The 18,751-nt window shown below is 41.8% G+C and overlaps 1 protein-coding gene across 1 annotated transcript in view; it reads left to right on the top strand.

The window, feature by feature from the left end:
* The window catches only part of ADAM12 (ADAM metallopeptidase domain 12), a 377,713-nt gene that overhangs the window by 26,477 nt on the left and 332,485 nt on the right, over nt 1-18,751 (top strand). Inside the window, exon 2 of the mRNA XM_044660350.1 lies at nt 16,488-16,624. Coding sequence (XP_044516285.1) covers nt 16,488-16,624 — 137 coding nt within the window. The remainder of the gene's footprint in view (nt 1-16,487; nt 16,625-18,751) is intronic.

The raw sequence follows: 18,751 nt of genomic DNA, 5'->3' as shown, positions 1-18,751 counted from the left end.
TTCTTCAGAGACCTGGAGTGGGTCTGTTTTTTCTGACCTCCGCGTGATCTCTCACCTTGCGTGAGTTCTCTGTCCAATAATCTTTGGGGCTCCTCCCAGTTATGCCCCCTGCAGCAGAGTTTGAATGCCTGGCAGCTCGGCTCGAGGAAGGAGCTCGGTGTCTGGCACTGACGTTGCCGGGTGATCTCCAGAATCTGCCTCAGACAAGCCAAATGGAAGGGATGCAGTTTGCCGACACGGCTGGTAAACGGTCCAGGCATTGAGCAATGAGGCCAGCACACTGGCTGTTCAGGGTGTGGGCAGCCCAGGCCTTCTTCTCTCCTACACTTTCCTTCTGCGCCTCCCAAGTCCTGAGCGAGCTCTAGCCGAGCATCTGTATGGACATCCCTGGAAAACGGACTTCCAGGCTGAGGGAGCTCGTCCGCGGCATTCAGGAGGTCTCCATTAGCGATGGCTCCACCTATGGCTGGTGCGGCGCTGATCGCTGGAGAGCCTCTGGTTTGGGGGTTTCCCTTGTCAGGCCAATGTCGGCCCCAGAGGCAGAGGATCGATCTGTGAGTGCAATCACTGCAAACCAAAAGCCCTGCACCAACTCTCCCTGCACTTTAGTCTTGGCTTGTCCACTTTCATTTTTCAAGTCAAATCATTTCCTTTCAGTGTGGCGGCTGACCTTAATGCCACTTTTGTCCTCATCAATGGCTTCTAACCATGTGGCTGAACACATCATGTAAAAGCATAGGAGCAAGTGCAAGGCCCCCCTTCGTTCCAGGGGTCCCTGGGAGAGCTCAAGAGCACCCATCCAGACCCCATAAGGATGGGGCTGGCACACAGTATTGATGAACTTTTCAAGGCAACCAAATTTTGCCGTGGTCTTCCACGAGCGCCCACCACTGATAATCTCAGAGGCCTTGGTCAGGTGCATAAATATTGTGTGCAGACCTCTGCTCTGTTTCTGCCATTTCACCTGGAGCTGTCAGGCAGCCAATACCGTATCAACCATTCCTCGACCCTTTCTGAAGCCACACTGGATCTCAGATAGATGACCATCTTCTGAGTGAAGGATCAGCCTATTAAGAAGGACTCTGGGGGCAGCTGGGTGGCTCAGTGGATGGAGAGTCAGGCCTAGAGATGGGAGGTCCTGGGTTTAAATCTGGTCACAGACACTTCCCAGCTGTGTGACCCTGGGCAAGTCACTTGACCCCCATTGCCCACCCTTACCCCTCTTCTGCCTTGGAGCCAATACACAGTATTGACTCTAAGACGGAAGGTGAGGGTTAAAAAAAAAAAAGGACAACTCTGGCAAGCATCTTGCCAGGAGTAACTAAGAGCTTGCCTGCCTCCCATGATTGTCATGGGACAACCCATTTCCGCTATAGAGATGGACAGTGGAGGCCTCCTTGATCTCCTGGGGGATAACCCCCTTTTGCCACGTAACTCTGGGAGATTTCAGTCAGAGTTTTTATGAGCAGCGGATCCCCTGCCTTGTAAATCTCTGCTGCAATAGAATCAGCACCGGGTCCTTTGCCACACAGGACGAACCTAATGGCATGCAAAACCTCTTCTGCAGCTGGAATGTTGGCTAGATAGAGACTGACTTCAGCCTGAGGGCAGCAGCCTCAGCACTGGTGGATGACGAGGTGTCGAGGACACCATGGAGGTGTCCAGCCGTCTCTCCAGAATCATGTTCTTATCACTGACCAGTGGGGCTCCATCAGGGCTGAGTAGGTGAGATACCCCCTGGGTCTTCTGCCATAAATAGCCTTCGGGGCATCCGAGAAACACTTTGGGTTGTTACTACCAGAGTCAAACGAAATTTCGGCTGCCTTCTTACGGAGCCAAGAATCCTGCATCGCCCCAACTTCTCCTGCACTTTTAAAAAAAATTAACTTGTTTGCTACATTTAAATACCCAGTTAAGTTCCTCCTTGCCTCCGTCCTTCCATTAAAGAAGGTGGCATTTGACAAAAATCTGCATGTATATATAAAACTCTGCCTTACTCGTTTCTGCTTCTCAGCTCTTTCTCTGAAAGTGGACCTACACAAGTCATTCTTCAGACAACATTTCTGTTGCCGTATAGAATGTTCTCTTGATTCTACTCATTTCACGCTTTATCATTTCATGGAGGTCTTTCCACATTTCTCCAAAATTAGCCTGTCTGTGGTTTCTTTGGGTGCATTAGTATTCCATCCCAATCGTATGCCCCAACTTGTTCAGCCATTCCACAATTGATGGACATCCCTTCAACGTCCAGTTTTCTGCCAGCACAAAAAGAACTGCTGTAGATATTTTAGAAAATAAGCTTCTTTGCCAACTTCCTTGATCACCTTAGGAAATAGACTTAACTGTGGTATTGCTGGGTCAAAAGGTATATATCAGTGATGGGCAAACCCTGGCCTGGGCCAGATGCAGCCCCCTGAAATGTTCTATCTGGCCCTGCGACATTATTCCTAATCTGACGAATACAATGAGTAGGATACAATGTAATGAAACTTGGAAAGAGTTGCCTTAGAAACAGACTGACAGAGGAGCATTTCCTTTCCTTTGGCCCCCTCTTTAAAGAGTTTGACCATCACTGGTATATATGATTTTATAACTCTGAGCATAATTCACGATTGTTCTGCAATAGGGTTGGATCCGTTCACAGTTCCCCCGTCTTCTTATGAGTGTCCCCAATTTTCCCCATGCCCTCCAAAATTTGTCACTTTGTCCTTTTATCATTTTCGCTCATCCAATGTGAGTTGATAACTCAAAGTTGTTTTAATTTGCATTCTCTAATCAATAATGACGTCGTGCATTTTTCATATCAATATAAAACCTTTGATTTCTTCATTTAAAAACTGTCTATTTATATCTTTTGGCCTCTTATCAATCGAAGAATGGCACAAATTCTTATATATCTGACAAAGTTCTCTCTCCTTTAAATATGAGAACTCTAACCAAGAAGCCGACTATAATTTTTTCTCTCAACTTACTGCTTTCCTTCTCATCGTGGCTACATTAGTTTTATCTGTACAAAACCTTTTCATTTTAATGTATTCAAAATTATGTTTTATTTTTCACATTTTCTATCTTGCTTTCTATCTCTGGTTTATTCAAAAATTCTTCTATCAATAAATTGGCTAGGTATGCTCCCTCTTCTTTTATTTGCTTATGACATCTCCCTTTATGCCTACCATGTATCCATTTTGACCTTTTTTTGGTAAATGGTGTAAGACACTGGTCTATATCTTGTTTCTGCCAGAAACCCTTTGCTTTTGAGGGAGGTAAATGCTGCCTTCTTAGACACGGCTAAACTACCTTGCTGGCAAACCCTGTGGAGTTCTCTTTTTTCATCTAACAGCTTCTGAATTTCCCCATCATTTTCATGAAACCAGTCCTGATGATTGTAAGTGTTCCGGCTCAGATTAGTAAATGCAGGGCTGCACACCAAATCTGCGAAGGCTGCCCACTCCTCTTCTGCTCCGCTCGTGCCAGCCGTGGGTCGGCTCAGCTTTCCTTCCGAGGCAGCCGCAGACTTCACCCTGGGAGAAGAGCTCCAATCTGTTAAGGTGAAGTCTTCTGGGAGTCGCCTTGCCTTGGGGTCACCGCTTTTGTTGAAGCCAAATGTTCAGCTTGGAGAGGATGTCTGTGATCAAGTGATCCAGCACTCTGTGCCGCACACCGTCTTGGCACTCTCACATCCTGTCTGTCTCGTCTCAAAAGGACATAATCTCTCCAATGCAACGTTCGCTGCAAGGATGAATTTTTGAGGGTTTGTTGCATAAGTAAACAGAGGACAGTATTGGATAAGAGGGTCATGAGGCGCAGAATCTTCAGTAGTAAGTGAAGGTTACTTCCGCTGTTTCGGACTCCATTCCTCCCACGGACTCCTGGCCACGTCTGATAGACGGTGCCCACCCTGCCATTAAAGTCACCCAGAATTACAAGCTCAGGGTTTTTTGACACGATGTTGAACACTTTTTCTTTGATCTCACCTGGGTTTGTCATGGTAGAAGCAGAGACACTTGATGACGGTGGCACGGCACCTTCCTGCAAGTGGCAATTGCATTGTCGAGAGCCTGTCGTTCATCCCTTTTGGGGGGAAAAGGAGCTTGTTGGCTAGTTAGCGATGATTGTGAAGGCTCCGCCTCCTGGCACTCCTCATCATGGTGACTCCAACAGAAAAATGTGTGTCCAGCTCCCAACCTCACTAAGTTGGCCTTCATCTGCCAGCCCTGTTCCACGCAGGGCTGCTCCTCAGATGGGATGGCGGCCGACTTCTCTGGCAATTAAAGCCGTTCCTCTTTGGGTCTATTGGATTTTCTGTTGCCATAGACACACACACACACATGTTCCATTTACCAATGGTGAGTGGTGTTAGGTGCTTGAGTCACAGGGTAGGATCCCTACCTGCCAAAGTAAGTGGGCCAGGGTGAGGTGGAGTGAAGCAGACAAGTGTTAGGGCACCTTTTATCACTCCTTCCAAATAAAAAAGGCTGCTCATTCCCCCAGGGGGCTTTGAACCCCGCTGCTGCTAGCAGTGAGAAGACGACCCTGTGCCCTGTCCACCCTGCAGGGTGTGACGATAGCTCCCAGTTATCGGCACTCATTGCCTTGCCATTTGTCCATTGCCACAGTTCTCTGAGTAAAATAACAAAATAATGAAATAGCAAAATGTAAGTGGTCAAATGGGATGGGTGATACCTATGACTCAGGCATGAATTGCATTTAAGTGAGGCAGAGTTGTGTGAGGTCATCAGCCTCATTTTCTCTTCTAATCATTGAAGTTCGATGGCAAGATGAAAGTCAAGATGACTGCTGATGGCTTGGGAAGTAGTGGGTGAGCTTGGCACCTTCGATGTGTAACCAAGCATGATGCCTGCTTTAGCTGTCTTTGTGGCCGTTGGAACAGATTATTCTTGTCTGCCCATTCTGCCAGGCTCAAGCCTTCACCTGCTTGGGGTAGGCACCCTGCAAAAAAAAATCACTGATGGGTTTGAAGCCTCTTGGTTATCCTCAACCTGCTCTAGCCCAACAACTGAGATGGTTTTACCAGGATGTGGCTGCTGTGTATGCTACAGCTCTTGGTGCCCCAGGTGAGAGCTGGGTGACAGACACCAAAAGAGGAAAGAAGCCCTCCAAAGAAGGACTTGGCAAGCCCTCGCAGAGGTACTAGTCTTCCTTGAATACCTGGTACCCTCCAAGTGTGTATATGTATCTATATGTATCATTGGTCTTATTAAATATTTTTTCCCTAAAGGACTGTCCTATGTTTTTGTTGGGGTTATTCTTGGTTATAATCTTAGCTCCTTTGTCTTCCAGAATATCATATTCTAAGCCCTCCAATTCCTTTAACATGAAAGCTGCTAAAGCTTGTGTGACCCTGACTATGACTCCATAATATTTGAATTCTTTCTGGTTGTTAGAAGTATTTTCTTTTTCACCAGAGAGCTTTAGAATTTGACAATGATATTCCTTGGAGTTTTTATTTGGAGCTCTATTTTAGGTGATTGGTAGATTCTTTCAAGTTCTAGTTTACCTTCCAGATCTAAGATTTGGGGATAGTTTTCAGTGGTAATTTCTGGAAATATGATATTAAGGCTCTTTATTTGATCATAGCTTTCAAGTAGCTCAATAACTTAAATTGTCTCTCCTTGATCTCTTTCTTTTCCTTGATCTGTCAGCTATTTTTCCACCTTTTCTTCTATTTTTTCATTCTTTGGATTTGGGGATTTGGGGTTTTGTTTGATTGTTTCTTGATATTGCACAAGTCATTAGTTTCCGCTTATCCAATTCTACTTTTTTAAGAAGTATTTTCTATGTTTAGATTTTGTACCTCTTCCTCCATTAGTCCTTTTCTGTTTTTACGATGTTATTTTCTTCAGTCTTTGTATGTATATGTGTGTGTGTGCTTTGGCATTACTCTCACTTATTTTTCCAATTTCTTTTCTCTACCACTCATCTATCTCTTTCTTCAACTCTTCTAGGAATTCTTCTTGAGCTTGGTTCCAATTAGCATTTTGCTTTTCTCATAGTTAATTTCACACTGTTGTCCTCTGAGTTTATTTCTTGCTCTTCCCTGCTACACTAGTAGCTTTTTATGGTCAAATTCTTTTTTTTTTATTTGCTCATTTTTCCTCCAGCCTATTTCTTGACTTTGAGCTATATGTTAAAGTTAAGTTCTGCTTACTTGGGGGTTCAGAGTCCCTGTCTCAAATTTCTAGATTTTTTCATGTTGCTGTTTTTAGACTCAGTTCTGGAGGCAAGTTTTTGGTGCTTCTTAGGTGGTGTGATGCAGAGAGGTGTGGTCACTATTCTCCTGCTCTGCCCTCTGGTCTTTACTCAGGAAGGGGATTGGTGCCCTGAAAGCACAAGCATTAGTGCTCCTATTGGACCTGGAACCGTGACCAGGACCTCTACTACCCTGTAGCAACAAGCAGAAGTTCTCCTCTTGGAGCCTGGAACTATGACTAGGATCCCTAGTGTTCGTCTGCCCTGGAAATGAGACTCAGAACTGTATATGTGCAATAGGGGTGCCAAGCAGTCCCAGCAGCACCCAGTGCTAGTAAAGGATCCCCTGTAATCTCTTTTTTACCAATTGTCCGACACTCTTACCATCTCTATGCCAAGAGTTCCCAAGGTTGCTGCTGCTGCTGCAACCGCCATATGTGTGGGGTCTGGACAGGCTTCAATCCTGGTGTTACAGACTTTTCCCACTGACCTCCTAAGTTTTCTTAGGCCAGAAAAATGTCTCACCCTGACCTTTTGTTGGCTATGCTGCTCCAAATTTTGATTTGAGACATTATTTTAGAGCTGTCGGTGGGGAATGTTGAGACAGTTCAGCTGGGTTGCCTCTAATCTGCCATTTAAGTTCGCTTTCCTCTTAATAAACATATGATGTAGGAAAGGCAAGAATAATTAACCTCAATTCAAAAGGAGGAAACTGAGGTTCTGAGGAACCCTATTATTTTTCCAATGTCACCTAGTCAGCTGCGGAACCTGGATTTGAGCCCACATTTTTCTAATGCCAAGTCCAACACTCAAGCAGCTACCCCTCACAGCTTCTCCAGACATATTCTCCATGATTCCAAGAATCTAAAGACTGATTTTAAAACTTAAAAAATCAACTGGTTACTTCGACTTCTGAGAGAACTGGGCAAGAGAGTCTTTCCCTTTTCTTCAAATTTCCCTGGATTTTGGCTTTTGATTTTCCCAGTTCTGCCACCTGTGTGACCTTGAGCAAAGTCCCTCTGTGTCCCTGGGCCCCAGTTTCCTTCTTTGCAAAATGAGAATACTGGATTAGACCAGAGGTTCTGGCCCTTTCTTCTGTCATGGACCCCTTTCACTGTGAGTTTGATAAAACTTAGGAACCCTTTCCAAGAGAAATGTTTCTAAATGGAAAAAATAAAACATATTGGATTGATTACAAAGGAAATCAATCATAGTGGGAAAAAGATTGAAAAAAATTTAAACACAAGTTAAGATCTAAGGCTAGAGTTAATTAAGTTTAAGTTAAGATCATTAGTTAGGTAAAATTAAAGTTAGTTAAGAACCCCTGGATTCCTTATATATCCTATCCATTTTAGCATTCAACCCCTGAACCTATGATCTTTTCATAATGAAATTGGAATAATTAATTGTCCGCAGTTTTTGTGCTTCTACTTTAGTCTCTAATAAATCTGGTCATTGTTTCTAATCCTATTACACAATTCTTTTTTGTTGTTGTCTTTTTAAAAATGAATTAACTTGTTTGTTGGTACATTAAAATTCCTAGGCATCTCATCCCCTACCCAACCCTGCACCACAGAAGGCTTCACTCACCAAAAAAAAAAAAAAAAGAAAAATATATATATATATATACAATATGATTTTATGTTTCTTCTGGAGGTAGACATTCACAAGTTGTTTTTCAAATATTAATTCTGTTGCTGTATATAACGTTCTCTTGGTTCTACACATTTTGCTTTTATAATTTCATGTTTGCCTTTCCAAGTTTCTTTTTAAATTAACTGGTTTGTCATTTCTTAATGGCAAAACAGTATTCCATCACAGTCCATATACCACGACTTGTTCAGCTATTCCCCAATTGATGAATATCTCTCGATTTCCATTTCTTTGCCACTATTAAGAGAGCTGCAATAACTATTTTGCAACATAAAGTTCTTTTCTTTCTTCCCTGATCTCCTTGGGAAATAGATCCAACAATGGTATTGCTGGGTCTAAGAATGTACACAGTTATATACTTCTCTGTGTATAATTCCAAATTGCTTTCCAAGATGGCTGGATCTGTTCACAGTTCCACCCAAAGGGTATTAGTATCCCGATTTTTCACATTCCCTCCAACATTTGTCATTTTGTCCTTTTAAACATTTTAACCAATCTGTAGATGTGAGATATCTCAAAATTGTTTTGATTTGCCTTTGTCTAATCAATAATCATTTAGTACATTTTTTCATATACCTATGTATGGCTTAGATTTCTTCATTCAGAAACTATCTTTTCATATCTTTTGACCATTCATCAATTGGGGAATGGTCCATATTCTTATAAATTTGGCAGAATTCTCTCTATATATTTAGATATGAGGCCCCTGTATGCGAAACACTATAAAAATTTTCTCCAGTTTTCTGCTTTTCCTTGAATCTTGGCTATATCCATTTTATTTGTGCAAAACCTTTCAAATTTAATGTAATCAAAATCATTCATTTTACTTCTCATAATGCTCTCTATCTCTTGCTTATTTATAAATTTTTTTCTATCCATAAATCTGATAGGTAAGATATTCCATGTTCTCATTTGCATATAATATCTCCCTTTATGTCTAGAGCACGTATCCATTTTAATCTTATCTTTGAGAATGGTGAAAGATATTGGTCTATAACTAGTTTCTGCCAAACTGCTTTCTAATTGTCCCAGTCATTTTTACCAAATAGTGTGTCCTTATTTAAAAAAACTTGGATCTGTACTTTTGTCAAATACAAGGTTACTATAATTTCTTACTACTGTTTGTTTATTGTCTGTTCTGTTCCACTTATGTACCTTTCTATTTCTTAGATATTACCTGATGGTTTTACTACTTTCTTTTTTATAACAATTTAAAATCTGGTATTGCTAGGCTTCTTTACATTTTTTATTAATTCCTTTGATATTCTCGACCTTTTGTTCTTCCAAATGGATTTTGTTATTTTTTTTCCAGCTCAATAAAATACTTTTTTGGTAATTTAATTGGGATGCCATTAAATAAGTACATTAGTTTAGGTAGGATTCTCATTTTAATTATATTGGCTCTGCCCAACCATGAACAATGAATATTTCTTCGGTTATTTAAATCTAACTTTATGTACTAAGTGCTTTATAATTCTATTCATGTAATCCTGGGTTTATCTTGGCAAGCATACTCCCAGGTATTTTATTCTGTCTATGGATAATGTAAATGGAGTATCTTTTATCTATCTCTTCTCTTAGTTCTAATGCTAATGATTTAGGCAGGTTTATTTTATATTCTACTACTTTGCTAAATTTGTGGATAATTTCAACTAGCTTTTTTAGTTGAATTGCTAGAATTTCTCATGTATGTCTTCATGTATGTTGTGAAAAGCAACAGTTTTATTAACTCTTTGCCTTTTTTGATTCCTTCAGTTTCTTGTTCTTTTCTTATTGTGATTGTTAACATTTCTAATACAATATTAAGTAAGATTGGTGATAGTGGGCATCCTTGTTTCACTCCCAGTCCTATTGGGAAGGCTTCTAGTTTATCTCTGCTATAAATAATACTTATTTTAAGGAGATGCTTTTTATCGTTTTAAGAAAATATTCATCTATTTCCATCATTTCCAGTGTTTTAAGTAAGAATACATGTTGTATTTTGTCAATCTTTTTCTGCATCCATTGATATAATCGTATGATTTTGTTAATTTTGTTATTGATATAGTAAATTATGTTGATAGTTTTGCTTATATAAACATATTTATTTTCCTTGTGTAGTGGAAAGAACTCTGTAGTAGAATACAGGCTTTCTTATTTATTCACCTGCACAAACTCTGGAAAATCATATAATCGCTGGGCCTCAGTGTCCTCATTTATAAAATGAGGTTAGGCAAGATGACCTCTGTGTTCCTGCTCACTAGCTATGGGACCTTGAGCAAGTGACTTAACTACTTTGAGGGTCATCTGTAAAATGAGCAAGTTGACTAGCTGACCTCCCAAGGTCCTTCCAGGTATTGATACCCCAATATCTGCCACATTCATTTGAGTTAGCACCTGAAATACTGAATTGGTCCTTTTCCCAACTTCTTCAAGGGAACATTCACTGATCTACCTTCAGGTAACCTGAGATTTCATTAACCAATTGAATTTTCTGAGGCTATTCAGCCTCATGATTTTTCTTTCACGATTTTGCTTAATGAACCCTTTCCCATTTTGTACTTTTCTTGACCAACCATCTTTCTTACCTTTTTACATATTTCTACTTGAGCAACTTACAAAGAAATGGGTTGAACACTTGACAATGTTATCTTGCTGAGAATCCAGGCACAAATCTGATAAAAAAGGGGGAATTAAGAAAATTGTTTCATTCTCAGCTGATCTGTCTTGATTCTGACACCACTCTGAAAAGATAAGTCCTCTTGTTAGGTCCATATGATTTTTATCCAGGGCTCAGCCAGATCACTAGACCCCTCAAGGTCATCGAGTTTTCCACACCACCCTTTTTAAAAAATGATTTAAGTGTAATTTGCATTTTAGAGTAGACGTCTTCATGATTCTCCTTGGGTATTTCGGAGATGCTGTCCCTCTCCAGGGGCAGCTAGCCATGAGCCCTTTCCTCCATCCAACTGTTTCTTGGCTCTTTGAAAGCACCCCACCTTCCTGTACCACAACATGTAGAGGATGGATTTTGAATGATTTCCTCTTAAAGTCTTTCTAAATTGATGGTTGAGTTTTGTACTCACTGGTAATCTTTTGGCCACGTGTTCCTTGATGGCCTTCTGAAATCCATTGAAGTTTGACTTAGTGAGATGCCAGCAGGAACAGAAATGCCATTTCCCCCTTATTAGGTTATTGAGTTTTATTTATTTCTACCTGAGTACTAAATGTGGACATGTCTTCAGAGATTTCATAGGATTGGGCCGAGAGAGTTATGGGGCACAAAGAAAAGTAAAGGGAAGTAATCACTCCCTCTCCTGCTCTGGTACATTGGAAAGAAAAATGATTTTGGATTCAGAGGAACTGGGTTCAAATCCCACCTCTACCAGTTCACTTTTCTCCCCCTCATTTTGTTCATCTATAAAATGAGAAGATTGATCTAGATGGCCTCTGAGGGCTCGTTAGCTCCAAATGAATGGTCTCCCAGGAAAAGTTCCTAATTTGTTTGGGTAGAGACATCTCACTGATAAGTTCTGGAAAATAAACAGGGAAGGAGAGGGATGGAACACAGCTGCTGATGTGATGGTGCTCTAGGACCCTACAGTCTAGATGGAAAGTATGTCAGGCACAGAGATAATAGGGAAATGAATTGTTTGGATTCCATGATGAAGGGGAAATTAAAAAAACAAAAAATGAAGGAAATGATATGAAAACCAAGAGCAAAATCTATAAAGAATCCATTAATTATTGGATATTAGAATGAAAGGAAGATCTAGGATATGATTATCTGGAGATTCCAAATGGAAACTCCTTCCCACGGCCAATCTCCTTTCCCCTTTCCAGTCGTGTTGCAACAACTCATCGTGTGTGAAGATGCAAATGGCCTTGGGCTTTCCCTTATGGCTGTCTCAGTTCTGTTGAAAGAGGAGTCATACCAGAGAGGAAGGCTAGAGGAATAGACTCATGTGGCTTGTAAAGAAGATTGAGCTGATTGTTCCAAAACTTCAGTGTTAGAAATAAAAATATTTAAAAGCTCGTTTCCTTTATGAATCCAAGAATATGACTTTTAAAAAGTCAGAACTACAAAAAGAGGATATTTCCGTAAATACACTCAAAGTGGGACGTCCATCGCAAATATAAACTGTTACCGTCTTTATTGTGCCAACTGTGTTGTGTTGGTGCCCAAATATTTTAAAATATCAAATGTATGCAAACTGTATATTTTATCAGGCCATATTTTCTTTTGTTTGCCTGCTTATCTGGGACTATGTACGAATCATTCAAGAATGGCTTTTATGGTTTGTCATTGAGATGACTCTATAAAATAAACCCTGATATCTCCCAGCTGTGCGGAATCCTTTCTGTCTAGCCATGGTGCACAAATAACACTTTTATTTGCATCATGTTAAAGAAATACTCAGCGTATAAATACGTAAGCAAACCTTATCACGAAATGGGATTGTGATGGCAAACCGTGGGGAGGATGTGGCGCCGCTCTTGCCATTCCAGACGTGGCTTCATTGTTTTTGTACACGGATGAGAAATGAAAGGGCTCCCCCTGACTCGGGCCCTAAAAAGGATCCTCCCTGCCTACTCCCCAAGACCTCTGTGGACATCCAGCAACAAAAGCATTTCCCAGGGTCTGTGGTCTCGAGCCATAAGAAACCTCAGAAGCCGTCTAGGCTAACCTCCTCTCTACAGAAGAGGCAGATAAGCCTAGAGAGGGTAAGGGTCTTGCACAGGGTCACAAAAATAGTAAATGGCAGAGGCAGGATTCGAACCCAGCTGGGCTCAGGTCCCTTTTCACTCTACAGTGCTTAAATGGAAGTAGAGATGGTATCCACCACGTCTTTCCTTTTCTTTGTCTTTCTAGCACTCGGGTCAGTGGCTGGCCCATGGAAAGCGCTCAATCAGCTGCTTATTGGCCGACGGGAACATGTTGTGATTTGTTGTGCCTATAGGACACCAGGCCATATTGCTAGAGTGTTCGGTCACACGCATGTTTTGTCTATCAGATTCTAAGTGTTTGGGGATTTGAACATGACCCAGAGCCATCGGGGAACATCTGGCCGATGAAGAGATGTTTTTCATCCTTGGCACTGAGTGTGTAGATAGAGCTTAGTTTCAAATCTAACACAACCAGCTTGAACTTCACCCCTGAACCCCTGCCATTGAGAAGGACATAGACAGCACTCAAGGGCTCTATGGCCTGAGCTTGGATTGAGGATGGCTTTGAGTCTCCTCTGGAAATACTCAGCCTGCTGCAGAACCATCTGCTTGCTACGGGGTTCATGAGCAGACCATCCCCAAATCTGTGAGCAGAAAAGGACTTTGGGGGGGACAGTGAATCCAGCTCTTACCTGCTGGGTTATGCTTCAGATCCCCAAAGTTGTGAGGACCAGCTAAACAAAAGAGACTCTCAGAGGAAGTCTGGGATCAGCTTTGCCTTCAAGGACAGGGTAGGATGTATTGTAGCTGGATCAAAAGATGAGGGCTAAGATGTGGTCCACACTCGTTCTTGAGTAAAAGTGGAAATTCTTATTTCATGAAAGTTGAGAAGATGAATGATCCCTGCAATAATATAAAGGATTTTAACAGGAATAGTGAAGTCTCTGATCGTGATAACCAGGGAGAACTCTATAAGCTAAGCATATGTGTGGGTAAATTAATAAATAAATAGATCATATGAGCAAATACTATAAAGCCTCTCCTTGATAATTGCAGGCCATCACCTTTTTCAGTGCAGAACTACAGGAACTGTGGGGACACCAGAACTCACTAAGGGCAAGAGACAAAAGCCAGAGCACTAAATTCCAGTCTGTTCTTTTGCCTACCCACAGCTTGTGCCGATTCAGAGCCTGTTGTCCCAGTCAATTCTGACTTAGAGTTAGAAAATTCTTGTCAACTTCTATTTCAGCACTGATGTGAATTGTCTGCTCTCTAGTTTGAGAACGGACCAAAGAACCTCCACAAAAGCTCTATTTAGACTAGAACAGACCTCAGCTAACGTCCACTCTCATTTTAAGGATGAGGAACCAGTTGGATCAGTTGTCCAGTCCATGGTCAAACATTCTAAGAGTCAGAGCAAAGAGTAAGTGACTGAGTGAGAATTTGAATCCAGGTTCTCAGGATCCAAATCTAGGACCCTTTCTAGCATTCCATGCTGCAATAGTCTGTAGATAAGAGGGAAATTCACATAAATCTGTTCGAATCTGATAAGATGTTGCTCTCAGTTTTCAGTCTTCATAATCATGGCTTGGTAATGATTACTTCTGTAATGAAAAGTGTTCCTCTTTCATCATCCGGCACATGAATTGTGCTATCTGGACCCATTTTTACAGAATTTTCCAAAGGGTGAGTGGTTGTGAGTGGTCCACCCTTTTGGGGATGTGACCCCAGCTGTGCCTCAGGACTCAACTTCTCTCTCTGTTTCTGGACACTTCGGATGAGACACACTACACCTAGCCCCAGTTTCTGTAGAGACAATTAATTTCAGACCGCCAACACTTTTGAGTATTAATCCTTTGTAAAATCTTTGTCTAACTTGTTAAACTGAATATAACTGCAGACTTCCACTCGAAGAATGATACAATGGTGTGGCTTTAAAAGTATTCGGGGACCTGTAAAATGTCTAGGATTAAAATTTCAATACCATTCGTGCCCAATAAATGTGCAGTCCTTAGTAACTTAAAACGGCCTGATTATGAGTCAGACCCAAAAAATTAGGAGGACTGCTGAAGAAATGGAGCTCGCAGAGGAGGAAGTCTGGGATCATCCTTTACCTTATGGGATAGACTAGGATATAATGAAAAAGCCAGGAGCTGACCTCATCAGCAGAATTGGTTTAAAAGCTAGAACTGGATTTGTTTAAGGAAAAAAAAAAGGATAGGGGCACTCTCGAGGAAAGAAAAAGGTTATGTTGACATTTGGACTCTTTTTATGGAGATAGGGTTAAACGGAGGGTGTCTTTATAGGTAAAGACTGACTCAGACCGACAGCTGGGGCAGCAGAAAACAGGGTCCCACTGGGTGGACCAGATGCTCTTGCCGTGACTCGCCTGGTTGGCCTGAGCAGGCAAGACTGAGGATGTGAATAGATTCATCCTGAATTTAAGTGACTCATTGAAGCAGCTCAAATTAGTTTCAGTAAAGTGTGGCCAAAGGGAATTAGCCTAATATTGGCTGCCTGCTGCCCATAGGGGAAAATGGACATTCCTGGCCTGGCCTTTCGAGCCAGCCCCCCACCCCCGCCCTAATGTGGATCCTTCTTATCTTTTCAGTGTGGTGGAGCACAGCACCCCTTCTTGCCCTCTACATGCCAACCAGAGTAGCCCACTGCCTGGCTTTTTGAAACCTGAATTCAATTTTTTCAGTTAATAAGCATTTATTTTCTCTCCCTCCTACTCCCACCCTCCATCCCATTGGAAAAGAGAAAAAAAGAATGCTTATAATAAAAACACATAGGCAAGCAAAACAGATTCCTCATTGACAATGTCAAAAAAATGTGTGTTTATTTTTCATCTTGAGTCTTGTCTCTCAGCAGAACAGGGTGGGTCATATGCCTCCTCATTGGTCTTTTGGAAGCATGGCTCATCATTGAGTCGATCAGAATTCTTAGGTCTAGCAATATGTGGTTGTCTTTACAAATGTTGTCTCCTGGTTCTGATCATTTCCTTCTGCATCAATTCGTATAAGTTTTTGAAGTTTCTCTGAAACCATCCCTTTTGTCATTCCTTATGGTGCAATTACTAGCAGACACTTGCTAGCTGTGTGACCCTGGGCGAGTCACTTTACCCTGTTTGGCTCAGTTTCTTCATTTGCAAAATGAGCTAGAGAAAGAAATGGAAAACTATCTGTGTGCTCTTGGGCAAGTCGCTTTGCCCTGTTTGCCTCAGTTTCTTTGTCTGTAAAATGAGCTGGAGAAGGAAATGGCAAACTACTCCAATATCTCTGCCATGAAAATCCCAAATGGGGTCAGGACAAGTCAGACACGACTGAAATGACACCACAACAAATGATGGGACAGCATTCCAATCCAATCATATAACATTACTCGTTCAGTCATTCCTTAACTGAAAGGCAAGGCCTTAGTTTCTGATTTCTTCGCACTACAAAAAGAGCCGATGCAAATATTTTTGTGCATGTGGGTGGGACCTTTTGCTCTTTCTGTTATTTCTTCAGGGTTTAGGGATGGTGGAGTTATTGCTAGGTCAAAAGGCGTGTGCAGGTTAGTGATTTGGGGGGCCCAGTGCCCTTCCTTCTCCCACCTCTACATGTCTGTGTGGGCTGCCCTCCTGTCTGCTTCACTCTCTTCTTATCTCTGTTTGTTGAAATTCTTCACTTCCTTCAAGGTCCAGCTCTGGGAACATGGTGGCAGGGTAGGGACATGGAAGAACCAGTGGGTTGGAGCCCAAGGATCAGAGCTAGAATCCCAGCAATACCATTTCAGACTTGGGCAAATATAGGCAAGTAATATGACTCTAATCTTTGACTCCGAGTTTCCTTCTCTGTAAAATGAGGAGGTTAGATTTCCTTCCAGGTCAAAATTTATAAAGTTAGGGGAAACCGAGCCGTTTCGGTAACAAGCTATGCCTGACCCTTCCCTACTAAGATGTAAAGCTGTGGGCTGTTTGTCTTTGACTCCAGGTGTGATTGTGGAGAGCCCCTTGGGAGCCTCTGGACTACCAACAAGAACGAGGGACCATTCTGATGGGTACGAGATTGTCAGCCCCTCTCTTCTGAATGGAGAACCATGGGATCCACTCAGTAGCAGCTCGTCTAAGGTCAGTTCTGAATATTTTCTGAACATTAAAGAAGGTCAGTTGACTTGACTTGACTTTACTGTCCATTTTCGAATACCAGCTTCCCATTTTATGCCGTTTCCCCGGCTGGGATGAATCTGCACCTACAGAACGAAGACCTTATTTGAAAGAAGTTGGAATCCAGATTGTCCTGGTGTTACAGCATAACTTCTGTGGGACTGTGAGGTTACAACGTTCCTCACACTTACTGAACATTCATTTTCCTCAGGAAGCCAGTTATTATATGCTGAGATTCAGGAGTGCTCAAATTTTCATGTGAAAAGACTAGAATGTGTTCATTTAAAATCCTCCCCTTTTGTCAATTTCACGAGTGTTTTGTCTCTGCTGACTTCTTTACCGATATCTTAAATTGAAAATGCCTTTTACAAAGGGATTCTTACATCCTTTTTTCTACTAAAATCCTTTAAGAATATAGGATTTTCGTTTCTTTCATTCAATTGAAATTAATATTTGATCATTTTGATATGCTGGTTGTAAGTCATCTTTTCACCATGAACAACTCTTGTCTGTGTTGTCCTATGATGCTCCATTGTGGGATCCGTCCAATGTTCTGGAGCTTTCCTCTAGATCAGAGAGTTCCTAACCAGGGAGTCCATGGACTGATTTTATTGGGTCTATGAAGGTGGATGGAAAATTACCTCTTCTTTATGTAATTGAGCTCCTTTCTAATCTTGTGTTTTTGTTTTTTTTTTATTTTATCCATTTAAAAACATGATTCTGGGTAAGAGTCCACAGGCTTCACTGGTCTACCTTAGGGGGCCGGGAACAAAGAAAAACGTTAAGAACCTCTGTCTGCTCTGGAACTCCTGACATTGACTCCATCCTAGATATTCAGTCAATGCGAAGAACGTTATAGCTTTCTGGTCCCACACAAGTGATTGAAGAACATGAACCGTTCTTCAGATATCCCCTGGCACCCCATGATAAGATCAGCCTACATTCTTTTCCACTCATGCATCCCTTTGGTGATAGTTTTTGGGGTTATTTCTCCTATGGGATTTCTCACTGGTAACATGTTTCTCATGTCCGCCATATGTCTGTCGGTTGCCCTTTGGGTAACATTAATATTAAAACATATTACTAGTGTTATTCACGAACATTGGAAATCTATGTTAAGATTTCTTATCTAGGTGAATTTTGCTTCGACTTTCCCGATTCCCGTTCATGTGGTTTGGGATAAGTTTTCTGTTAACTGGCCTAACACATGGGATGTGACAAGGAATCTATAGGAACATGAGATCTTTGGCGAGATAGCACAGATGGCTTTGCCCTTGTTTTCAGAGGAGTTATTTTTAGATCATGCCCTTAATTGAAAACAGACATTCTCCTTCACTAAGGACTCGAGTTGACCAAAACCACGGGCCTCTTTCTGAAGGGGCTAAACCGAAGCACCTTGACATGAGTAACAAGAATGAGGCCGACGCCGATAATTTGGTTCCCATCTAGCCTTGTAATTTAGAGCGAGCATGAACAAAGCCTGGTGACTTGCTCCAGATATCTGGATGCACGATCAGCGTTTTGGGGCTCGTTTTGTTTCATGCATACTCTTGCAAATTGAATTCATAATGTACAAATCAGGCATGGCTATAATAATAATGTCAGCCCAGCTTGGGAGAAACACTCACATGACATTTGAGAGAAATTCTCTCATGCTATGATTCATCAAAGGCAGAAGCAATGCTGTAAATGTCGGGAGGGGGACATGCTGTTTTACACCTACAACATGACTTGTTTTTGCATCTTCTTTGTGGGGAAAGGTTAAGAACCAAATAATTCCATTTAGATGGTTACTCTCAATGGTGAAGCTCACCACATGCCTTAGAGGTCACCGCTGGGCAGCAGGGAAGCTGGTGTTAGTCATGTTGGCATTGTTGGTTAGCACTTGGAGCTACTGATGCCAGAGTTATGGGTTTGGTCACTGTGAAGATGATATGACATGCTCTCTCTCTCTCTCTCTCTCTCTCTCTCTCTCTCTCTCAATCTCTCTCTCTCTCTCTCTCAATCTCTCTCTCTCTCTCTCTCTCTTTCTCTCTCTCTCTCTCTCTCTTTCTCTCTCTCTCTCTCTCTCTCTCTCTCTCTCTCTCTCTC

Source organism: Gracilinanus agilis, chromosome 2 (genome assembly GCF_016433145.1).
Source record: "Gracilinanus agilis isolate LMUSP501 chromosome 2, AgileGrace, whole genome shotgun sequence".
Taxonomy (NCBI): Eukaryota; Metazoa; Chordata; class Mammalia; order Didelphimorphia; family Didelphidae; genus Gracilinanus; species Gracilinanus agilis.
The sequence above is the reverse complement of the archived record's forward strand: the minus strand, read 5'-3'. Positions and strand labels throughout refer to the sequence as shown.